Genomic DNA, 25,801 nt, shown 5'->3' on the forward strand with positions numbered 1-25,801 from the left:
CCTGAGCTAACGTGTGCCAATCCTCCTCTTTCTGCTGAGGAAGACCGGCCCTGAGCTAACATCTGTGCCTGTCTTCCTCCACTATACGTGGGACACCGCCACAGCATGGCCTGCCAAGCGGTGCATCAGTGTGCGCCCGGGATCTGAACCCAGGCCGCCAGCAGCAGAGAGTGCACACTTAACCACTACGCCACAGGGCCAGCCCCCACTACTACCTAACTTTTAACAGAAAGCAAAATCTTTTCCAGAAAATTTCCAGCTGGCTTCCCCTTGTCTAATTAACCAGATCTGTGTCTAGTGGCTACCTCTGGCTATAAGAAAGGCTGGAAAACCAAGTATCGGGCAAAAAGGCAATGGAATCACCATGACTGCTTTATTTTTTTTGCGAGGAAGATCAGCGCTGAGCTAACATCTGCCAATCCTCCTCTTTTTGCTGAGGAAGACTGGCCCTGGGCTAACATCCGTGCCCATCTTCCTCCACTTTATATGGGACGCCGCCACAGCTTGGCGCGACAACCAGTGCGTCGGTGCGCGCCTGGGATCCGAACCGGCGAACCGTGGGCTGCTGCAGCGGAACGTAAGCACTTAACTGCTTGCACTACCAGGCCAGCCCCCTCACAATGACTGCTTTAGACCACTATGATTCATTTCCAGGAACTAAGCCCATGGCCACCCAAACAAAATCAGAGTTTTCTGTTGGCCAGGAAGTATAGCTGCTGTGTAGCCAACTAACACTACCTACCAGTCACCCAACAGTTTTTACAGGTGAGTTATTTAGAGCTTATGTGATAGATTCATTCATTCAATCACTGACATTCATTGATCATTTGGTATACGCAAAGTGTTGGGAAAACAATCATAATCAAAAACAGACATGGTCCCTGTCCTCATGATATATGGCCAAATATCAGAGAAAAATATTAATCAAATAATCACAAAAAGAAATGTATAACTCCAGCAAGACTGCTGCAGTGAACTTTGTTGCCTTTTACACCTTCCCTGGGTAACTACCTCAATTTCACTGGTTTACCCCATGCCTACATACCCACCCCGGCCTTTCACAGCCTGTATACCTCGGGGGCAGCTGCTCCACCCTCGCCTCTATGAGTTAGGCAGATGGCTCAGGCCTAAACTAATCATAATCCTATGCCCTGGCCACAGTTAGTGGCTCAAAGACGATGACTACACAACTGAATTAGGGTCAATGAGGTGAATGAAGAGGATTGTCAGGCACTGCCGGCGCAGAAGCTTTCTTGTTCTTCTGACGTTCTAGAAACCAGTACCCAAGAATTACTGGCGGCCTTCCACAACCAAAGGAGGATGCCAGCCTGAGGGTGAAGTTGACATTGTAGAAGACAGAGTGGAGAAAAGGACAAAACCAAGTCGTTCTCAACATCACTCAAATAAACCAACCCTAAAGCCGATCTGGCTTCTGAACTTTCAAGATACATGAGACAATAAAGTCATTACGTTGGTTTAAATCAATCTGAGTTGGGTTTCTTGTTGCTTTCAACTGCCCTCACTCTCAGCTGAAAAGCAGTTCACAAGACTAAGAAGGCTTAAAAGAGGAAGATCTGCTCAAGTCTGAGAATATACCTTTGAGTAAGGATCTCTTCAACTGTGATCTGAAGAATTGGGAAAGGAGGGAAGAACATTCCAGTTAGCTAAATCAGCATTTGCAAGGCCCCCAGGGTAGAGGCAAAAGAGGTAAGTACTAAAGAACTAAAAAATATAAAGTGAAAAATAATAAGGTAGGATATGGGGCTGGAGAAACAGGTAGAGGCCACATTCCACAGGGTCTTATAGGCTATGTTACGGAGTTTAGACTTTCTCCTAAAAGTGTTGTGGGATGGTGGGTGTGGGGAAGGTATCATAAAAATTACTGTCTATGGTGCGGTAACATTAATTCATATAAATCTACCTAAGGACCAGTACTACACTGAACATTTTATTTTCAAATAGCTTTCAAGACCAAAGCAAAGGATTTTCAGGAAACAGTGTAATTCGGCATCCATGGAATCTCCTCTACAAGGTCCTTAACAGAAGGGCATCTCGATTCAGCTTGGACAGTTCTGGTGAAATATAGTTTATGTCCTGAAACGTATTAATCCGGGATAGTTTACCCAGAGGCTTTAAAAAGTGGAACATACAGCGATTCTTTGAAGACTGGGGCGCTACAAATGAAAGCTATACGATAACGAGGGAGATCAAGATTTGGCCACCCTGAAATATATCTCCTTACCTTGATTGTTTTCTCTGACAGACATTTGACCTCCCCCACTAACTGCCTAAAGAATTTGACATAGTAACTCCTTCCTGGAACAGATCTTCCATCTGATGGCTGTAATATAATGTAAAATAGATGTTACAATAGGAAAGGCACTGTGGGAGATCAAGATTTGGCCACCCTGAAATATATCTCTTTACCTTGATTGTTTTCTCTGAGGGACATTTGACCTCCCCCACTAACTGCCTAAAGAATTTGACACGGTAGCTCCTTCCTGGAACAGATCTTCTATCATGATGGCTGTAATGATAATGTAAAATAGATGTTACAATGGGAGGGGCACCAAGCCCCCTTTATCAAAAAACTCTCTCTCTCCCTAACCACATTATCTATAGATGACCCTGAAAAGAATTGTCTTCTTGCCCTCTGAAGTCCCAGACCACTACCCACCCCCAACACCTTCCTCGCCTTTAGCTACAATACTTAAGCAAGCAGCTTAGACAGAGGGACGACTTGCTCATTTCTGAGTTTCTCCCATGTATACATGTTATTAAACTTGGTATTATTTTCTCCTGCTAACCTGTCTTATTAATTATTTGGCCAGCCATAACAACCTTAAGGGAAAGGGCAGAGGGGGATTCTCCCTCTCTCCCCACAGCTTCTTTAAAAAGGCATTAAATATTTCCAAAGAGATGTTAACAGAAAAAAATGTAAATTTATCTTAAAAAATTAAAAAGCTAGTATAAAAATCAACATTTGAGATTCTCTGAATATTTGTAATATTTCCTATACAAATCAGTTAGCTTTACAAATAAGTGAGAATCCAACTAAATTAAAATTCAAATATGACTAAAGCACCCATGTTATCCAAGAAAAATTAATAAACCTCAAATTCCTGAAGCAGGCATGGAAGGCCTTTTGTGAAGCAGTATAGATGAAACATCATAGCTCAACAGATCACACCCTGGACCAACGCCCTCTGCCAGGGCTTGCTAGCTGTATAACTGGCTAAATAACCTAACCTCTCTGCTTCCCTTTCCTTAAATGGAGATAACAGCTTTCCCATCAGGTCTCAGAAGGATTAACTGAGATATAGAAGGCCTGAGCTCATGTCTACCATCTAAGAGAGCTGCTGTGATTACCTTTTCAGCCACATCTCCTGTACTCACCCTCATGTACTCTGCTGCTCTAGACAAGGCCCTCCCGTAGTGTTCCCTAGGCCATGATTATTTTTCCCTAGACCTCATTCAGGCTCTCTCTCCTTTACCCTTTCCAAGGATAAAACTTCCTCCCACAGTAGCCAACTTACCACAGCCACACATCCAAATCCTCAAGGCCCACCTCAAACCTAAATCCTCTCAAACCCAACACAAACATTACCTCCTCCATAAAACCCCCTAATTCCCACAGATGAACGTTTCTCTGCCCTGGCTGGATCCAATCACCTGGAGAATTTAAAAAAAAAAAAAGAAAAAAAATTCCCTGAGGCTTGGGCCTCAGCCACACTGTCGGTCTGAGGTGTGGCCCAGGCATCAGCTATGGAAGTGACTTCTTCATGCTCTGAGACCCCATAGAGCTTCACCAGTAATTCCCTTTCAGCACTTTGTACTTTCTATCCCATATTTTAAATTACATACAAATTGTATTTAAACTATAAACTCTTGGAAAACAGATCTGTATTTGATTCATAGCCTTTAAGGCACCACAAGAACAGTGACTTGAACTTCCAGGCTGGTCACCTATCTGTTGAACATAGAGGTAAAGAAGTACAATTTCAGATTCAAAATATATGGTTTGATGGGGCCGGCCTGGTGGCATAGCAGTTAAGTTCACACACTACGCTTCGGTGGCCCAGGGTTCACCGGTTCGGTTACTGGGCACGGACCTATGCACCGCTCATCAAGCCATGCTGAGGCAGCGTCCCACATAGAAGAACTAGAAAGACATACAACTAGGATATATAACTATGTACTGGGGCCCTGGGGAGAAAAAGGGGGGAAAAAAAGAGGAAGACTGACAACAGATGTTAGCTCAGGGCCAATCTTCCTCAAAGAAAAAAAAATATGGTTTGAAACAGAAGCCTACCAACACCTCAAAACCTAATCTAGATTTCAATAGCTCAGTTCTACCTGACTTACGTGAACTAGCCAATGTATAAGAAAAGAAATGACTTATCCCCAAAAGAGATGAAACATTAAAATAAAGCAGGTACAGGGCTAATCATGTCTGCTGTCCCAAAAATATTCCACTCCTCCTACTCCAAACCACTTAATTTCCCAAATGCATCACGCTCCCTCACGCCTCCATGCTTTGCATATACACTACAATCTCTACCTTATCATATTCTTCATCTGGCTCTTACTACTCTTTGTGGAAATACCTTCTATGATGGAAAGCCTTCCCTTAGGTAAGTGTCTCTCTTCTGTACTCCCCTAACCTTGGTAATATTATCCCTATCATAGCACCCAACAACAATAAATTATTACTTTGCTTATCTAGTTCCCTATCATTTCTAGGATATTCTTTCATCACTGAAACTCCATCATCTTGTATAATGTATGGCACTTAGGAAGTGTTCGATAAATATAGAATGAATGAATGAATGAGGAAAAGATCTTCAGCTTGTTTATCTGTAAAAATGAGTGAGTTGACATCCAAGGTCTCTTCCAGCTTCATATTCTATTAGAATGAAAGACCAATAAAAATAAATGACAAACATGACATATGAATAGGGTCCATTATCAGCTTCTGGCCCAATTCCACTTTCAACCTCAAACTGAGCAATTACTGAAAATAGTCATCTCTGCAATAAAAATATACAAAAATGGATATTTAACTTTGGAATGTGACTACTTTTTATTAGTGTTTCAAGGCAACAATATCCAATATACTGGTTAAATTATTTCAAATAAAATAATAAAAGTATTTTTGTGAAGACTTAGCTTAGAATCAACTGGGAAGCTATCACTTTGCTAATCTCAACTACTTCTTGTACTAACATAACTAGGCTACCCAAACAAACTAAACTTTATATATTTATTTGGAAAGTTTTATATGATTACAACAAAATCCAACTCATTTAGACACATTAAGTGTCAAAGTCCAAGTCATTTAGATACATTAAGTGTATACATTAAAGATAAAATTGATTATTAACCATAAACAATTGTATACAATAATAATTATTCCAATTTCACTTTCTAGATGAAAGCAAAACATAATGTAATCCCCATTAATTTTAAGCAAGCCAAAATAATTATATTTTTCTTCTAACTTTGATAGCTTTCTCTATTTTTAACTTGCATTAACCCTGCAGTTTTCCCAGGTGCCACATAACCATTTCACATCATCAGCACTCAACAGTGCATCATATTAAGGGAAAACAGAGCTATATCTTATTCTATAATAATGTGCAATTCCCTTGCTCTTGAATCCTTAAAGAAATGCCAAAGGATAAACTCAAAATATTAAAAGCCCTTTCAGTAAGCATGAGCCAATGGCCTGATCAACCTGCAAGGGTGACAGAGGTTCAGCCACCCTGTAAAAAATCCTATTTTGAGACTCATAGATGTATCAGACCTTAAACAAAAAAATCAGAAAGCTTAAAAAGATCTTAATATTAGTATTTTCTCTTCTATACCTTTTTTAAAATGCCATTGCAACATGACTAATAAGTATGAATGCAAGGACACCACGTTGCAAGTACACTGTTGCAAGTAAACTAAAGTGTGGTAAAACCAGAGAAGTGTTTCCTGCCCTTAAAGTTCCAGAAAATACACAGTTGCTTTGATACAAAGCAAGTGTCATTTCAAAACCAGATAAAGAAATGAAACACAACCATAACTCAGCAGTTGGAGAAAGATGGATGTCAATGCAAACTTGTCTTTTACGTACAAAGTTACTCCTCGCTGTGTTTTTGGCAAGACAACTGGCAAGAGAAAACTTGCTCAGCTTCTTGCTTTGGGTCTGAAATGACCCCAACAGTCCTTAAATCTCTAAGGTTTCCCCAGTTCATCCCCTACGCCTACAGCCCAGGCCACCCCACCTTTCGTACGTATTTATTAGACGACAACTCTGCGGGACTCCTGACTCCGCAGCAGCCCCTCGAGAGCTCAGACTCCGCGAGAGGAAAACTCCACGGCCAGGTCTCCCCCCGCGCCAGCCGCCCAGGACGCACCCACGCTGCAGCGAGCCCGCACTCACCGCCGCTCGCCCGGGGGACCCAGTCCCCGTGTTTCAAACTGAAGCGCGGCAGGCTCCCCTCCTCACAGCTCCCCTCGGAGCACGCTAGGCGCTGCCATTTTGACAGGAAAGCGGGCCTTGCCCCGGAGGCCCCTTAGCCGGTCACCCTGGGCGGACCTGGAGCGCGAGTGAGCCCCCGCCCCGCCGCCTCTGCGCCCCCCACACCCGAGTGCCCCAGGCTGGCTCAGGGCCACCGACCGAGCGCGGCCGAGGGGGAGACACCGCGGCCACCTCGCACGCCTCTCAGGCAGCGCCGAGGGCGGCCTCAACGGGGGGCGGGGCGGCCGCGGCCGGGGGCGGGGCGTCGGCCTGGCGCGCGCTCAGTAACCCGGGCAACGTGGCCTCCGCCCTCGAGAGGCGCGACCTGGCGCTGTGCTCTGACCCCGTGTCCCCGCCGCGACCCCGGATCAGTTCGCAAAGGCGCTCCTTGACGGGCTGCACGCCCTCAGCGCCGAGCCTCCGCCGCCGTCCACGAGCAGCGCGGCCCGGTGCGGAGACGGCGCCCAGCTCCAGGGCCCAGCCCCTGCCCCTCGGCGGTCCCTGCAGCTCCCCGCCGCAGAGGCTCCGAGGGCCGGACAGGCGGCGGGCGGAAACGCCTCCGGTCGGCGCCTCCCCCTTAGCTGCCCGAGGCCCGCCTGCGCCCGCCTCCAAAGCCGCGCGCGGGGCCGGAGCTCACCTATGCTGAGCCCCGGCCCGCCAGCAAGCCCGGGCCCCACGGCGTTTTATCTCGTTCGCGGTTTCCTCGGAGACTGAAGTTCTGTGGGTTGGGTTAAACTCGGGACCTCTGCGAAGAGGACCCATTTACTTTTTTTTTCTTTCCAAAATGGCAGCCTCCACCCGCGCACAAGTGTTAGACCTGTACCGGGCGATGCTGAGAGAGAGCAAGCACTTCAGCGCCTACAATTACAGGTGAGCCGGCGGGCGGCGGGGCCGGGAGGTCGGGGGGCGCGGGCGGCCCGGGAACGCCCCGGGTGCAGGGAGCCCGTCTCGCGCGGCGGCCTCGGGACGGTGACCGGCAGGCTTCGTCCGAGGAGTGTGCCCCTGCCGACGGGCGTGGCCCTCTGCAGCCTCGGGGGAAGGGCAGGGGGCTTGCCCTTGGTCGTATCAGAGAAGACCTTCAAGTCTTGTGACGTTTTCCCCCAGGTCGGATCCCGGGGTTCGTGGTTAGAGGAAGGATGGGCGTGAAAGCTGCCGATGCTCAGGTTAGGACCGCGTTGTTGCACATTTAGAACTTCCCCTAGAATTGGAAGAGTTGACAGTGGAAGTGACGGGCCAGTAGCACATTTCCACAAGCTGCAGGCTTGCTCCAGCCGCTCCTTCCATTTCCTTTCCTGGATGTCTTAATTAGCTTTTTTTGGTTGCAAGAATCCAGTCCGTTATGCTTAGGGCATTGGCTTTGGGAGGGGCGGCGAGGGCAGGTTTTGTAAGCAGGAGACACTAGTAGCGGTAAAGGAAAAAAGGTCTCACAAGCTTCCAGGAGGTGAAACCTTTATCTTGGCTTCATCAGATGGGGATACATCTTAAAAGATCTCAGCAGCAGGAGAATGAGAGTCTAAACTCTTGCATCCTGGATGTAGCACACAACTTTTTTTTCCATGTCTGCCGCATTCACATATTTGCTCTTGAGTCCCTTATTCATACTCTTTACTGTTTGTATCTTTTGGCTTCCTCAGAGCCTCTGCTTTGTTTTTGCTTCCTGTAACTTCCGATGCATCATTAGTGTATGTATCTTATGGATTTTCTCTGCATTTTTTCAGATTTGGTGTTTTCTACTAACTACCTGATCCTCTCTGAGTTTGAGCCACATTCCCAAAGCAAGAATCTGATAAGACCAGCTCATCTCTTAACACCAGGTCCCGCTTTTGGTGACACCCAGCCTATGGATTGAGTGTCCAAGGAGCAGAGCCTACCCCTGGAACAGAGATGGTTAGATAGGCCCCTCCCTCCCAGTAGGTATATGAGCAATGCCCTATGATGAGTAGACCGAGTACAACCCTGGTTATCCCACAGAACACTAAACCTCTCAAGCAGTGACTATTTAATTTTTAGATACCTGTTTAGAAAAGCTACTCATCCCATGAATTTGAGAACAACATCTAGGTCATACCAATGAGGTCATATCCACCCACTCAAGTGGTCAAAAGAAATATTTCATGGAAGAACATGGTTTTGCTTAATGACTTGGGCTTTGGAAAGTAAAGTTTGTAAACACTAGGGATACTGGTGGAATTTTTAACAAAAAATTAACCAAGTACTTAGCACCAAGAACTTAACCACATCTGTTGAAGGAAGCCACAAAAATAAGCAAGTGAATAAGTGGAAACAAATCATTTTCGCTACAGTCTGGAAAAAATTTTGTGATTTAAATTTACTGACAATAAACAAGAACTGGGAATCAGCCATAGGTCACACACTGAAGAGACAGCGGCAGGGTTAGGGTAGACGTGAGAGTACATTGTGGAAAAGTCAAGTAGGAGCCCTCAGAATATATAACCTTGGACAACTCACTCAACCTCAGTGTTTCAATTTTCTTGTTTGTAAAATTAGCCTGTTGCACTAGGTCATCCCTAAGAACCTTTCCATTTCTAAAATTCCATTTGGCAATGATTTATGAGCCAGGTGGTGAAATCCACCTATAAGGCTGTTTTACCAAGTGAATAAATGCCGAGTCAACAGGGGTACACTGCAGGAAAATCATTCAAAGTTGTAGATGGGAGGCAGAAAATTGGAAATGAGTTTGTGTATGAGCCACTATAAGCTAATATGCATTTAGAAAATTGTTCAAATTATATTTTGAGTAATGCTTTTGAGCTAAATTTATTATCCACATGTAAGTGTATTATCCAAAGGAATCTGGTAATCATTTTACACCGTTTCCTGGAATTATGGACCTAAAACCTGAGATTCCCACTAGTATCATCTCATGAGATAATAAAACTACTTGTTATAAAATATGTCCTTCTGTATTAAGGCTATGTCTTGCAGATTTCAAAGACAGCCCCTTGTTCCTTGTACTGTTCTCTCTGTCTTGCATGCCCTTTAATCACCCGTGTCTTCATTTCCTCTTTTTCATTTAAGATTCAGCTCAATAGTGACCTTCTGAGGACAAAGATTTTCCTGATTCTCTTGTCTACAGCCCCCACCCCCATCCAAACAGGTCCTATTCCTAAGTGTGCTCTTACTTCAATGCTTCCAAAACACTTATCTGAAGACTACTTTGTCCAGTGCCATACCAGACCTTGGAGATAGAAAGATGAGAGTTTTGGGCTCAGCAACACACCTACCATCAGTGGCTTTTGAATAAATGCGTTATATGTTAACATAAATAACATTTTTATGAAGAGTAACCGTTTTTCTTCCCCCAAAAAAATCATTGGCAAGAATGACATTGTTTGACATTTTTGCAAATCTCTTTAATGTTTAGCTTAAAGACGGCTGGATTCTTATGGTTGTTTTCTGCCTGCAGCCTGATACTGTATCACATGTCATCTAGCCTCCGGGAAATTCCACTGTACACTCATAAGAGAATGAGCATGAAAAAGGCAATGTCTTCTTGGTATTACGAAAACAGTTTTCCTGATGGATCCCCTGAAAGGTCTCAGAGACCCCCAGTGTTCCCTGGGCCACACTTGGATAACTACTCTAGTGTCTAAGAAGCAGGAAGAGAACAAGCAAACAGAGTAGTGTCATGGAAATCAAGATAGCCACATATTGGGGGAAGGTGGCTGTGGTCAGCAGGGTCACTTGCTTTAGCAAGGTCCAGTAAATAAAGGGGGAAATGTGGTCCCTGGATTTGGCAATGTAGAGAAATCTGGGGACCTTTACCAGAACAGTGTTAGTGAAGTGCTTACGGTAGAACCTTTGTAGAGTTGAGAAGTGAATCAGAAGGAGGTAAACTGCCCCAGTGAGTGTAGACACCCCCACACCGGGAAGTTGGTTAACATGATTTGGGAGTGTGGCTAACTGCCAGAGCAAGACCCCAGGAGGGGTGAAAAGTGGTGCATCTGAGAGCACACGTGGTAGGATTGGTCTTGAACAGGAGGAGGAACACTTGCTTTTCCATCAGTGTAGTGAAGGAGGTCAAGATAAGTTGGAACATAAGAGGGTAGGAAGTTGGGGTGATTCATGCCAAGCCTGACGGCCAGTTTCTAGATAAAGTGGAAGATAAGTTGGATGTGAGGCAGCACCACGTTCTCCTATTTATTATTACACATTTCGAACACTATTATAGTTGTTGTTTACTTGTCTCTCTGCCATTCGTTCCTTGAAGGCAAAAATTCTGTCTAATCTCTATTCCTGGTGCTTAGCACAATACCCATCTAGTATATGCTTATAAATATTTGTTGTTGAAAAGCAAAAGGAGGGCCAGCCCCGTGGCTTAGGGGTTAAGTGCGCGCGCTCCGCTACTGGCGGCCCAGGTTCGCATCCCGGGCGGGCACCGACGCACCGCTTGTCAGGCCATGCTGAGGCCGCGTCCCACATACAGCAACTAGAAGGATGTGCAGCTATGACATACAACTATCTACTGGGGCTTTGGGGGAATAAATAAATAAATAAATAAAATTATTAAAAAAAAAAAGAAAAGCAAAAGGAAATCGCACTCAGAGATATATTTTTTTTTATAATTTTATTTATTTATTTATTTATTCCCCCAAAGCCCCAGTAGATAGTTGTATGTCATAGCTGCACATCCTTCTAGTTGCTGTATGTGGGACGCGGCCTCAGCATGGCCGGACAAGCGGTGCGTCGGTGCCCGCCCGGGATGCGAACCTGGGCCGCCAGTAGCGGAGCGCGCGCACTTAACCACTAAGCCACGGGGCCGGCCCCTCAGAGATAATTTTTATCAGCCATTTCCTCCTATAGATTAAAAAATATATTATTGTAAATTGTGAGAAAGGCAAAAATAATGCCCTAATGCTTACCAAATTGAGTGTCATAACTCCTTAGTTCTTCATCAGATATTTGAGTGTTAGGGGCCAGCCTGGTGCCATAGCAGTTAAGTTCATGCACTCCAGTTGGGCAGCCCAGGGTTCTCCAGTTCAGATCCTGGGCACGGACCTAGGCTCTGCTCATCAAGCCATGCTGAGGCAGCGTCCTACATAGAGCAACTAGAAGGATGTACGACTATGACATACAGCTATCTACTGGGGCTTTGGGGAGAAACAAGGAGGAAGATTGGCAACAGATGTTAGCTCAGGGCCAATCTTCCTCAAAAAAAAACACATATATAATTCAGTCTTTATTATACCTCTTGTACACTAAGCATTGTGCTAGAAGCTGCAAATGAAAGTGAGCCTCCCGTCAATGCTGGAGAGTGGTAAGTACCATCAGACGATTATCAGTAAAGTACAAAGGAGCAGAGGCTGTATAGAGAAACTGGCCTCATAAGCACCACCTTAAAAGTATATATCATGGGGCCAGCCGGGTGGCGTAGTGGTTAAGTTTTACAAGCTCCGCTTTGGCAGCCCGAGGTTCACAGGTTCAAATCCCAGGCGTGGACCTACGCACTGCTCATCAAGCCATACTGTGGCAGCATCCCATATACAAAATAGAGGAAGATGGGCACGGATGTTAGTTCAGAGCTAATCTTCCTCAGCAAAAAGAGGAAGATTGGCAAGGGATGTTAGCTCAGGACAGATCTTCCTCACCAAAAAAAAAAAAGAAAGTAGCTGTCATTAAGAATGCTTTTAGAAACAGGAAACAAGTAATAGGAAACCTTTACACAATGCTTAAGTAAGTAAGGGATTTATTCTTCTCACATAGAAAAAGTCTAGAGGTATGTAGCTGCTTGAACTCATTTAGCAGCTAGATGATGTCAAGGTGTCTTTGAGTCTCGGTTTTCCTCTCATGTTTGCTTATGCCTGATGGTTGCAAACAACTCTTGAAGCTCCAAATATCCTATCTTTTCAAGGCAAGAAGAAGAAAGAAGGGTACCCCCAAACAGGAAAGGGTAAACTCTCTTTTCATGAGGAAAAGGTACACTTCCCTGGAAGCTTTCTAGCAGACTTCTGGTTGTACCTTATTGACCAGAATTCTGTTACATTTCTACCACTAGCTGAGCAAGGGGCTGGAAAATTAGGGTATGGCTCTTCTAGTCTCTAGTGGAAGGTGGCAAAGAGAAAAGGGTAGACAGTGACTGCTGGGTCAGCCAACAGTTAGTGTCTGCCACAGATAGGGACAAGTAGACATAGCTGGAGGAGCACTCCAGGTACAGACAATAAGGCATTGGGGAAGTCAAATGCAAGGGGCACATCGGAACCAGATGTAGGTAACTGTGGCCAAAGCATTGGATTGGAGGTCAATCGTAGATGGCTAAGTGCTGGGTGAAGTAGCCAGCAAGTAATAAAATGGATCTAAAGGAAAGATGAGGCATAGAAAGGATAAGCAGCCTGGCAAAGTTTCACAACTGGTAAATGACAGAATGGGAACTAAAAGTTCCCAGTGCACTGCTTTTTCCACAACTCCACACTCTTCAGTAGAAACTTCCTTCAACTCATGCATCCTTTGACTCTGCCTTCAAAAGTTTTAGAAGCATCAACCCAAAGATATTTATTTTCACAGTTTCTTTTTACAGCTGAAATAGCTAAACAGGCTCTCTAGTTTCATGACTAGTAAAATTACTGACTATTGATAAATGTCAGGTCTCAATTGCTACATGCTACACAATTGAATGCAACATTATTGGAGTCTCTGACTGCAGCCTTAATGAATGGACTAACTAATGACTCATATTTAGAGGTCTGTTCTCTTTTTGAACTGGAGGCTGAGGACCTGGACCTGGACCTGAGCTCCTGGAGAAAGCAGGAACCAGGCAGAGGGTGTCCTTCACGTGTGTGTATGTTCATTGTTGCAGAACTTTTCACATTGGCTACCTCTTCTGCTAAGGGAAATAGTACCAACTCTAATGTGAATGAGATTAACACCAAGCACCTTTCCCTTTCCAAAACAGGAGAGCTACACTGAAGACGTTGATACCAAATGTTGTTTCACCTTGGAACAAATGGACAAATCAGTTTGTTCCTAATATTTCTGAAAACCCATAGTGTATATATTACTGCACTAGGACCTCAGAGTAGATGGAATACAAATATGAGATGGCCCTGCTCTTATAAGATTGTGGTATGGTTGGGCATATGAAATGTACATATCAGGACAGCTTAAGAAACTCACAGAGGAAACATGCAAGTTGAAATAGTGCCCAAACTCAAGATTTGACAAATGTAGTGGCGTTGCAGAGACACTTGTTGTGATGATGTTTTGTCAGTCACATAATATTATACAGATATTATAAAAATAACATTGTAGTGGTTGTTTCAATCCTCTTGCCCTAATTTCCACTTCAGTTTTAACTTGATATGTCTCTTCTCACCTCCCCACTGGGAAAATCTTTGCTTTGTTCACAAACTAAATCAGAAGCTGCTGATCTGTGGGAACTTCCATCATCTCATTGCTTCTCACCTTGTATCCCTTGACTCAATTTAGAGCTATACAAACATCACCTGGGACAGCTCACAAACCTGAGCATAAAATGTCGCATTTGGCTTGCTGGTACTCTTAAGATTATTAGGATTTTTTTTTTCCAGTAACAAGTTTTCCCTCTTTTTAAGTCTTGAAATGCATATGTATATTATAAGGAATCAACGAAACCGTAGAATTCTGTTATAAGCAGCCAAATAAGAGATTTGCTTACTATAGAACGTTGAACAAATGGTATCTCTCTGTGAAAACTGCTTTAACTTTTTTATTACAGGCTACACAGAGAAGGAGGAAAGGAATAAAAGAGAAAAAGACTAGTGTTAAATTTTCTAAGTTCTTCCCAAATTGTCTTGAATTCATTCTGAATTTATATTATTGAGCTCATATGTAGCCTGTGGCACTTTGTTCGAACTGTTGTTATCTGATCACTTCCTTCTACGATACTCCACAACAGTTAGAGGCAATTCATTTGTGCGAAGAAAAACAGTTTCTTAGACTAGTGATTATTCATTATCATTAAATATGCTTGGAGTTTCAAAAAAAAATTGTTTTTTCTCTTATGGTTGCTAAGTTCTACCATGTTGAGTGATAATGATTTTGAAAAGTAAGTAAAAGTTGTACAGTTAACTTAGAGAAGAAAACAGTTAAGATATTCGGCAGCCTAAATTGGGGGGGGGGGATAACCGTTTTTACTCTTGACAGTAGAGGGAAGTATTAAAAAGTTATTAGATCTTTGTGTCATTGCTGATTTATTGACTTTAGTTTATAGGAGTTTCCAAATTGCACTTGTTCTATAGGAGTTTGCAAACTGTGCTTGTTCTATTTATACTTCACCTTGGCACCTAAAGCATTTTTAAAACTCACAAGAATACGTACAATAAAATGAAATAATTGTTATAATTAAAAAATAATAAATGAGAGAACCAGGGCAAAGAGAAAATAAAGGTAGAGAATATAAGGAAGTAAGGAGTAAAGTTAGACCACAAAATGCAATTATAAGTAATAGAATTTCCTTAAAGTATCTTTAAATTATTCTATGTTGCAGTAGGGTAATGCTTTTTTTTAAATGCAAAGTGTACTTAGAAAACATTCTGCTTGAAAACTGCTGTAATGAGCATCATAGAAAATTGACTACCTCTTAATAACTCGCATCAGTAGCCGTACACATACTTTGTTGTGGATGAAAGGTTCTTCATATCCTATTACTTCTCCTCTATCGCCCCTTTCCTGACACTGAAACCCACTTCATCAGGTAATAGCGTTTACATGTGTCTTAGCATTTATTTTCTCAATTAACTGGTACTTAGCCAGTTTAGGAAAATTCTAACCTTCAGAAACCAAATTAAGTAATAAAACTAGGTAAGTGGCATGAACTAAGCTGTGAATTTCTAGATTTAGCAAGATTCAGCTAAATTGAGGTAGATCCCCCAGGCTTTTGTCTGGATTAGTAGTGGGAATGCCTTGATAAGATTTTTTCAGCTGATTTCTACCATCCCTATTTTAAGAAACAGATTTAAAATTGCCAGTTATAATCGTATATCACTGTGACATCTTGATTAATCATGTGGCTTCATAGCCACTCATTATTGTAATTCTATTTGAAAGTATAATAGTTTTTTTAACTCAGATATTTTTGAGACTAAAATAAAAACCAGCTCACAGAAATTATCTTTCATGACAAAAGAGAAATGAAAGTCACAATGACTTGATGCTAGAACTTCCCCCTTTTCTTTGCCCCCTTATTTCTTTCCTTCATATTGTGATTCCTGAACTAATTTGCTTTAAGTATTGTTTTGAGTATTATGAATGAGAATCATGAGTGAGGCAATCTCGATTTAGAGAAATTCCTGGCCTTTGAAGGAAGAAACATTGGTTCAAATTTGGGGTCAGCCAGCTACTAGCACTGTGACCTTGGCATATATCATTTACTCTCTGGTACGTCGTCTATAGATTGCGAATGCTAGAGTTGCAAAACTTTCTAGCAGAATGTTTGGCATATAGTAGATACTCCAAAATTACTTCTGTATTACAGCAGATACAAGTAAACAAGTTACTACATAGTTATCTCTTACACTGGTAGTCCAATGCCAAATCTTTGAAATTAGTACTAGCTAGCAGTTATTTCAACAACTCAAACTTGTTGAACCACGTTCTGTACCAAATATTTACTAGCAATCCAGAGAACTCTATCACTGCAATATGTAGTTTCCATATGATGAAGTTGGTTTGAGCCTTCGTTCAGCAAACATTTATTGAGTACCTGCTATGTGCCAGACTGTTTGTTCCTTCCTGGAGATGCAGAGATAAACAGAACATGATCTTTGCCCAAGAGGAGCTTGTGATTCAGTGCATAGAGTAATGCATTCACTGAGAATTTTACGATGTGATGGCAATGTACCTGTAGAGAATTGAACAGGGTATTGTGGGAGCAGATAGGAGGGACAACATAGCCTGCCCTGAAAGGGGATTGGGGTTAAGAGAGTGATGGTGGTTGACCTGAGCAGTAAAGATTCAGTAGGGATTCACTGGTGAAGAGTGACAGAAGCAGAGGGGGCAGATACGGAAACACAGTGTAGTTGGTGTTGGGTGAAGAACTACCAGAACTTACTATCACTGATGGCAGAGAGTGAGAGAAGATGAGGATAGAGAGATGAGGAAGGTGGGACCATAGATGACAGAGAGCATTGTATGCCGTGCCAAGATGCTGGAACGTGTTCCTAGGCAATGGAGAGCCATTCACGTGCTTTAAACAGACTGCTGATACACCTTGTAGCCAGGTCACCCCAAATGGGAAAGAGACTAAAGACATGGAGGCCAGCTAAGAGGTAATTGCACTAGTTCGGTGTAGTCGAATGATGGTGAAGGAGTGACTGGAGCACTGATGATAGTAATGGAGAGAAGGGGCTGGTTTTTGAGATATACGGAGAAATAGAATTAGCTGGTCTTAGTGATTGGTTGAATATGTAGGATTAGAGAGAATGACGTGAATTTAGGTTGGGAGAGTATAATTGGGAGAAGAAAAATCGTTCCAAATGAAACATCACGTATGAGGGACAGTGCCTCCTTGGTGTGAGGAAGACATTTTCTCTGAGTACCTTTGTGTGCAGTGATGTAGCATCAGGGGAGCATCTGGACATGTCAGGCACCATTTTAAAGCATCTCTTTGGCCTTGGGCATTAATTATTCTGTAGCACTCTATGCTTATCTCACTTTTCTTTCTCCAATTATGTATCTTTTATATATTAATGTTATTAATTTGTCAGTTAATGTTCATCAGTGTTCAATTAGTTGATTGTATCTGTTCTCAAAGTAATTTTTTGTTTTATTTAATAGATGGCTGCTACCCTCATTAGATGTCATTAACGCATTTGTTGGCCTTATATTTATTATTTTATTCCTGGAGTAATTTTTGAGGGGGTTTAATACCCCCCTTTTGGCCTAGTTTATTCAAAATTACTTATGATCAATTCATTATAATTATGACTATTGCTCTAGAGCATAATTATTCATTTAAAGCCTTCATACGTTTCTTTTTGCCCATCCATCTTTTGAGAATATGTACAAATATTTTTCCTATGTAATTATTCCTCCCCTACATCTGATCCCTAAGAGTGATCTTGTTTTACTCAGAAATCATTTCTGTAGGCAGAAGCATCTCTTACCCTTTGCCCTTTGCTGAACACAAAAGCTAAATAAATTGAGAAAATAGTTCCTTGCAGCCAGACTGGAGCCAGAAAAAGCCATTGATCCTCTATCCTGGTCCAAGTGTGTCTTATTTGTTTGTTCAACAATCTTTATTGAGCACTCACTGTACTAGAGTTTAGTGTTCTATTTCTTTCCATCTCAGACTAAGGATAAAAAGATTTCAGCACTGTGGTGGACCTCTAAATTTGTGGAGACATTGAAATAGTAAGCACAGCTTTTAGTGGCAACTTAATGCTTTAACTTCAAACTTGAAACTCTAACAGAAGGAACTCCCTGGTGGGTGTATAAGTAAATTAGAGCATACCCTGATGAGGCAACTTCTGGAAGGGATGTTGCTCACAGGCTCTGCCTACTCTAAGGCCCCAGAGTCCTGACTACAACATTCAGTCTCAGCACCTGGGTTAGGCACCTCTCCTTCCCCATGTCTGAGGAACTTCTTTCACTTGAGACTGTAATATATACCCAAAGGTATATCCATACTCCCCAGGTTCCTATGGTTGGTCCTCCCTCTTTTCCCTCTTTGTACTTTCCCTGTAATATTATCACAATCCGTGGTTTCAATTGCCGCCTCTTTGTTGACTCCCAAGTCTGTTTCGAGCCCAGGCCTCTGTCCCAAGCACTAGACACAATACTCACTTGCCTCCTGCAAGTCCCCCTCAGAGACACAATAGGCAGCTCACACCACATCCAAACCTGCCTCAACCAAGCTGGGAACTGGGCATTCGTTCAGGATGCCTTCTTCCCTTTCCCTAGCTGCCCGCTCTTCCACATGCTGCCTGGATACCTCTCAGCACATCCCCTCCTCTTTGTCCCCACTATCTTAGCCCATTCCATGACTGCGTCCATATTCTATTGTTGGTCCCCCCTGTATCCTGCTCTCACCGCAAAGTTTCTAAAATGCAGGTAGCTAACTTACTGAGCTGGGTGCTGGGCACCAGGCTAAGCATGGCAGGTTCATGATTTCTTTGAGGAAGAAGTATAATAGTTTGTCCAATTTAAAGACCTTGTAAGGAGTGGAGGCAAGATTTGAACCCAAAACTTTGACTCCAAAATGTGTGTGCTATCACCCAGCAACTCTACTCCCCTTACTTAAAATGCACAAGAGGTTCTACATGGCTTTTGGAATAAAATCCCTTCTTAGCTTCGTATGCCATTCTTCACATTCTGCCTCCTCTCTTCCTATCTGCTTTTCACTTCAGCCAGATCAGACTTCTTCCGTTTTCCTAATGGTGCCATGGGGCTTTAGACCTTCGAGTGATCACATATTGATTCCTGTGTTTGAAATGCTTTCCTCTCTTGATACAGCACGTTTTTCTAATCATCCTGCAAAATTCAGCTAATAGGCCAACTCTTGATAAGCTCTCTGAAACCTCCCAACCCCACTCTACTCCCTTATTATATAATGTTTAAAAGAAAGGTAAAGGAAAAAACATCTTTAGTTTCTTCTCATTGCTCTTGGGATAAAGTCCAAAATTCTTACCATAGACTACATTTCCCTGCAGGGTCAGTTTCCCTGCCCTCTAGCCTTATATCATTTCACCTTCCCATTTTTGGAGGTGCTCTTGTCACACTGGCCTTTTCTCGACCCCCTTACATACTCTGCTCCCTTGTACTCATGCCATTCCTCTGTCTTGAAGGTCTTTCTTCTCCATTCATATAGGTCACCCCTCTCTGCTCACTCGCCTGGACCCAGTGAAGCCACTCCCCAGTCCTGTAAGTAAGCTCTCACGGTCCTGTGGACTTCTCCCTCATGACACTCATACCCGTTGTAATTTTACATGTACTTTGGGATTATCTGAGTAAAGCCTCCCCTCAGTCTGACTGGAGGCCCTGGGAGGTCAAGGACTCACTACTAGTGGGTGCGCAAGTATGTGGTGAATGTATGAATTGTATTTATGTTCCCCCCTGCCACTGTCTTCCACCTTGTGTAAAATCCTGCCATGTTAATTCCCCCATCACTCTTGCCCCTTTTTCACGAGACTCTCATCCCCAGGGAGTAGCATCCGTGCTTGAGTCAGCTTTGCTTCCACACTGTAAAAGCCTAAGAGATGTTGTATGAGTGAATGCTGTGTGTATGGGTAACTGCTTATTAACAAGTAGGAGTGAAAGATTTTGATAAACTACCAGGGGTGACCATATTCAGGGCCCACACAGTCACATAATTTTCTTTTATTTCATTCGTCCTCACATATCTGAATACAGAGGATTCTCAGAGAATTTTAAGATAGGTCTTGGTTTTCCCAAATCAAATTTATATCTGTTCTTTTTTCCCCCCCAAAATTCACCTATTACGTTTAAAAAGGTCTTCTCACAAATGAAGCCAGCACTTCTTTCTTTCTCATTGGGTCAGTGTAATATATGTATAATGTATGTGCAAACTGCTAACAAGTAATCACACAGTTGCAGGCTAGTTAGTGTTTCCCAGGCCGCCTTTACCAACCTTGGTGAAGACCATTAGCAGTGTAAGCAGCAGCAGCAGGAACCAGGGGACTGCCCTCTCGTCCTGCCCCAACCCAGCCCACCGTGGACTCCAGCTCACCAGCTGCACAAACTAGTTATCTGTGTCTGGAGGGTTTTTTTTTATTTTCCTCCCCCCAGCTTTATTGAGATATAATTGGCATATAACATGTAAGTTTAAGGTATACAGTGTGATAATTTGATACATGTATATGTTGTGAAATGTTTACCACAGTAAGGTTAGTTAACACAACCTTTACCTAACATAGTTACCGTTTTGTTGTAATTGTTATGGTGAGAACATTTGAACTCTGTTCTCTTAGCAACTTTCAAGCATACAGTACAGTGTTGTTAACTGTAGTCACTATGCTGTACATTAGATCCCGGAACTTATTCATATTATAACTGAAACTTTGTACCCTTTGACCTATATCTCCCATTTCCCCCACCCTCAGCCCCTGGCAATCACCAGTCTGCTCTCTATTTCTGTGAGTTCGATGTTTTTAGATTCCACGTGTGAGATCATGTAGATTTGTCTTTCTCTTTTTGTGTGTTTGGTGTTTTGAATGCCAGTGTGTGCATACCGCCACTCCTGGCGTGCCCATCCATGTTGCACCATTGCTGAGACCTCAGGGCCTGGTGCTAGGCGGGCATAGAGAGAACAGGTCCCAACCCTCTATCCAAGCTAGGGCAGAACTGCTGCTCACCACAGAGTGATGGTCTCAGGTTTGGGACTGTTTCTTATGTTCTGGCTGAACTCTCGAGCTGCCTCACTCAGGATTCTCTCTTCTCTCCCAGCACTCCTGCTCTTTTGCCTTGGCTCCTCAGGCAGATACTCTTCTATGCCCTGAGATCTTCAGATTTATGTCTCCTGTAAAGGAGGAGCAGGGATGGGGGAGGGGCCTCTGGTACAGTGATTTCATATCAATAGCATTATTAAGGAGTAGGTTCAATTCAGGAAGCAAGATGTGTCGAAAATATAGTTTCTTAAAAGCCGTTTCCTTTTCCCTTTAAAAAAATCAAAACACAAGGAAAAATTATCCTAAATATTGAGACATCTGAGATGATGAACAAAATTTGGTATGGGAAGAAAGGTCCATGGCATCAGAAATGTCTGTAACTGGTAGTGATTATGGACATGTTGTTTTATTAAAATGCCGCCATCTGTTTCACTGAGAAGAATTTTCAAAGGTCAGAAGAACCAATGTGTAAGATAATATAGAGGAAAATAAGCCTCTTTGTTTTAATTAATTAAAAATTACCAAAATGCAAAAACTACTTCTTGTTTCATACCCTCTACTACTAACATACACAGTCATCTGCTGGCAATAATATTACTTGCATAGTAATTAACTTTAATCCACAATCACTTGAAACATTTCATATATTTCAGGTCTATAATTATTATCACGGGGGATTGTTACCCTGCATCCTTCTAACCCTAGGTAGTAAGAGGAAATCCAGTGTTTATTTTTACTGTATCCTCCATTTTTCCTTCTTCTTTAAGAATGGAGGAAAGAGTTATTACCTTTCAGCACAGCCTGTTTTCGTTTTGCAGTTCCTTTATATTTTCATCTGTCAGCCTGAAAACAAATATGTTCAGAATATTGGAACCTAAGAAAAGAGAATCTGGTTGATTTCTTTTCTATTCTTTATGTCCTTAACATGTGGAAGAGAATGGGAACCGTGGACAGCAGGATTAGAATCCAGCATTCTGCATACCTAGGGTCAGAGCCCTGAATATTTGACTAATGGAGCACTGCGAATGAAAGCAGCACAGAGTGGAGGCAGAACTCCTGGGTCAAGTGTGGGTGGAGCAGACGGACAAAGTTAGCAGAATTTGGCCTTGAAGCATTTGCTGGTCTCTACTATATTTTGAGTTCTTTAAGAGCAGAAATCCTGTCATATTTATATTTTTTAATTTGCTACTGGCTTTGCCATAGTAGGGCCTCTAATAAAAAGTGCAAGCAAGCCAGCAAATTCTTAAATGAGAGAATTTGTGAGTGAAGGCTTTGTGATCTGTAAAGCGCTTACAAACTAAGGTGATGGTAATATGGTTGGGAGTGTTCGAGTTTGTCTTATTTAGCTTGAAATAATCTTATTTTATGGCCTTGCTAAAGATGAAGGGCTCTGTTGGAACCCCCAGTGTTCCTGAGTCAGACCAGTGTCACGTGTCATTATTTTATAGTATTGTCAGTTGTCTGTCACCAACACAGCAGCTGCCGTTACCTCCAGTGCCTGTTGTCTTCTCCTTGATCCTTGTGGGCAGTAACTTTTTGACAGACACTGATATATGACATATGCCTGCAAGCCATATTCGTTCAACTAACAAATATTTATTGAGCTTCCACCATGTACCAGGCACTATCGTGGCACTAGGGGTACGGCAGAGAGTGAAAGTTACCAGAGTCCTTCATTCTAGGAAGATAGTGATATAACAAAAGCCTTCCAATACTTTGATTACTAAATCCACTGGAGGTGGTAGTCACACAGATACCTCTGTTGTACCAGATTCTGCACTCTGCTGAGGCTAAGTTACAGTTTCCTTCCAGGCATCAAAAGCGTTGGGAGAATTGGTTTCATTCAAATTCTGATTAAAACTATCATGGTGTTAATAAAATCTGTCCTTGCCACTGAGGCTGTTTACTGCCTTAGGGATATCTGTTCCATCTTCATACAGGTCCCCCAGTGTTTAGGGGGACAGAAGAAGAAAGGGAGGCTCCAGAGTGAGTTAACATTGATTGATCATAGGCTGTACATCAAGCACTGTATATTATGCTCTTTAATATGTATTATCTTATTTAGTATAGAATCACATGAAATAGGTATTATTTTACAAATATAATGATAATAATAGCTGGTTTTTTTACTTAAGTGTTTCCCATAGGCCCGACACGGTAGGTCTTTCCTTACATTATCTCATTTAATCATCATAAAAACTCTATGAAGCAGATAATTTTAATTTCCCCCATTTTGCAAATGAGGAAGCTGCAGCTCACTGAATTGAAGTAGCAGACCTAAAATCATAGAGCTGCTGTGGAGCTAGGTTGACACCTGAGTCCTCTGACACCAAGGCTTTTCCCCATGTTCCATGTTGACTTAGGGGGCAGGTAGCCCTCTCTGCCTCCACCTGCCTCTGCAGGAAGATGGAGCTCTTTATCTTTGGGTGGGCTTCTTTACATAAGGGAGAGACTAGCGTATTCTGGTGTCCTGTCAAATGGGCACATGTGAAAACCCCTACTGTGGAGCTACTGCTGGCATCGCAGTGGGTCTCTATCTGTACACACTACCCCTTGACTTCAAAGTGCAAGTCAGAGTTTGGACCCTATAATTTAGTTCCCTAAATAATTATTTTCATTTTCTTGGCATTCCTTCCTTTCCCTGGCCTTGTTCACAAAGCTAAAACTTAACATTGAATACTACTACTGAGGGTTTGCTGTCCTGTCTGTGGGGAGATTGGAAGCCCCTGAATCCTTTCCCCAGGGATATCTTGGCTTTGGAACTCCTCTCCTCCCACAAGCTTGTGACCCCTTTGTGTACTTACCTTTAAAGACAGAGGATAAAACAGAAACTTAAAACTGTCATTTCACAGTTGATATTTTCATAGATGTTGCTCCCAGCTGATAATTTGTTTTAGGTTTCTTAGGTAAATATTTTGTATTGTGTATGTATACCCTAAGGCAATATTATCACAAAGGGTGCAGTTTTATAAATTGAAAATAAATTAACTTGGGTACATGCCATATTTCAAAATATCAGTGGAGGGGCAGGAGCAGTGTTAATGTAAAATAATACTTCTGTGAAGTAGTAGTAAAGTGAGAGGAAAATGGGGAGAAACGAAAGATAGGAGGCTGGATTTTATCAGAGAGAATAATCAAGAAGACAGCAGGAAGACTGGGAAGGGTCTCTGTGTTGTGACGAGAGGTTCTCAGCAGAGAACCTGAGGCTGGCTTTGGCCGAGCAAGGCTGACTACCTAAAGGTGATCTTTCCAAGGAAGGTCTGTGGGGATGTGAGTCTCATTCGGCCCAAGGCCACTTTATGGCCCATTTACTGTAATGGAAGGAAACCTTCCTGGACCACAGGCCCCAGTTTCTTTCTGATTGGTGCAGAGCTAGGGAAGTGTGTGTGTCCCTGCTGCGGTCATTGGCTTCCGTCTGCTCATGCTCTTGTTCTGCGTCCTGTCTGCATGCTGTTCCTTATGGGGATGACTAGAGTGGTGGTATCCTGGAGGGCCTGTGCTGAAGGAACCTCCTGCGACAAAAACTAGAGTCTATAGGAAGACATCATTACTCAGAAAGAGCCTGTAATCCTGTAGAAAAAAGACCAATGTGGTTGTGCTGTTAGGGATGTAGATGATCCCCTGACAGCCTGCTTATGGTAGAAACGGTCTACACACTCCTTCCAACTTGGTCAGCTTCTCTTGCTCCTCATTCCACTGCGGTCTGGCTTGCCAAATTCCTTCTGTTACTCTTTTGTCTTTGGCCCATTTGGCATGTCTTCAACTTTTGGCACAATCATCTTCTCCCTTCCGTCCCTCCCTGTCTCCTGGTCTCCTCCCTACTCCTCCTCTGCCTCTCTTCCTTCAATATAAGAGCCCTCTTGTATTCCATCTTGACCTTCTCACAGCCTCCCTCAATGCTCTCATCAGTCGTGGCTTCCACCCTGTGTGCTTTGATGATTCACCTCTTGGTTGATCCTTTCCCCTAGCCCGCAAGCTCTTCTTTCCAAGGGCCTCCTGCATTTTCTGGGTGTGCAGCCAAGTTGAGTGTGTCTCAACTAAAACTCTGCGTCCCTCCCTAGCCGATTCCAGCCCTCCCAGCAGACTTGGCCCTCCTGCATTCCCCCTCATTGTCCAAATATTCAACTCTCAAGCTGGAAATCACTTCACTTTTTCTCTTTACTTTACAGATAGTTAGTCAGTCTTCTTGCCCAGCAGATTCTCTCTCACGTATTTCTCTTACTGGGCTTTCTTTGTGTCCTCAGCCTGATTGTCTTGGTTGGCCCTCATCAGTTTTTGTCTGGATTTGATAACAGCCTTCTACTGATCTCTCTGCCTCCAGTTCTTAGTTCTACCAGGCATCCTTCATATTGCCACAAGAATGTTTTTCTAAATTCCAAATCTGATTGTGCCACTCTATGAAGTCATGCATTTAAAAGTAGCACAAAGGGTTAACAGAAGCAGAAGTTTTCCTTTAGAAGCTAAAATTTGTCAAGAAAATTTGACTAGGTAGAATTCAAATGAATAAATGCTGAATGAGAGCCCAGTAAATAGAAGCCATAGTCTAGGACTATGAATAACTATGTCCAAGACATTATTATGTTTATCAATATGAGATATGTTAACTTTGCTTGTAAAATTCAGGTATTCAAATAGATTAGTTTTCTGCTGCTGGAAATATTAAGAAGTGACCTTGAACCAAAATTCGCATTTGCGTCCTATCGTATAGAAGCTTTACCAAAATAAATAGGATCATGAAATTAACATTTCATTGTTCTTCACATATCTGTATTCACTTCACTACTCTCACTGAATTAAATTACCTTTAGTTATTTGTATATATAAGGAAAAAACAGCAAGTCAACTTGACGGGATAAAACATGGATTATTTACAAGGCCTTTGGACTTACTCTTATTTAAATGCTTATGAATTTGTTAGCTGACTTATGTATCTTGTGCCTATATGAGTTTGGGT

General features: G+C 42.7%; 2 protein-coding genes across 7 annotated transcripts in view; one reads left to right on the top strand and one right to left on the bottom strand.

Moving 5' to 3' along the window:
- Window positions 1-7,203, bottom strand: part of FARS2 (phenylalanyl-tRNA synthetase 2, mitochondrial) — a 503,346-nt gene extending 496,143 nt beyond the window's left edge. For 2 of the 6 annotated variants that reach the window (XM_058555331.1, XM_058555334.1), the window contains exon 1: window positions 6,431-6,946. The gene's annotated coding sequence lies outside the window, so the exon portion shown is untranslated. Of the gene's footprint in view, window positions 1-6,430; window positions 6,947-7,145 lie in introns of those variants that run through there. The other 4 variants (XM_058555332.1, XM_058555333.1, XM_058555329.1 and 1 more) reach the window with 3 other exon arrangements.
- An 89-nt stretch (window positions 7,204-7,292) lies between these two features.
- Window positions 7,293-25,801, top strand: part of LYRM4 (LYR motif containing 4) — a 180,065-nt gene continuing 161,556 nt past the window's right edge. Inside the window, exon 1 of the mRNA XM_058555336.1 lies at window positions 7,293-7,378. Within this exon, the coding sequence (XP_058411319.1) occupies window positions 7,293-7,378 (86 nt within the window). The remainder of the gene's footprint in view (window positions 7,379-25,801) is intronic.

The sequence above is a fragment of the Diceros bicornis genome, chromosome 14 (genome assembly GCF_020826845.1).
Source record: "Diceros bicornis minor isolate mBicDic1 chromosome 14, mDicBic1.mat.cur, whole genome shotgun sequence".
In the NCBI taxonomy this organism is placed as follows: domain Eukaryota; kingdom Metazoa; phylum Chordata; class Mammalia; order Perissodactyla; family Rhinocerotidae; genus Diceros; species Diceros bicornis.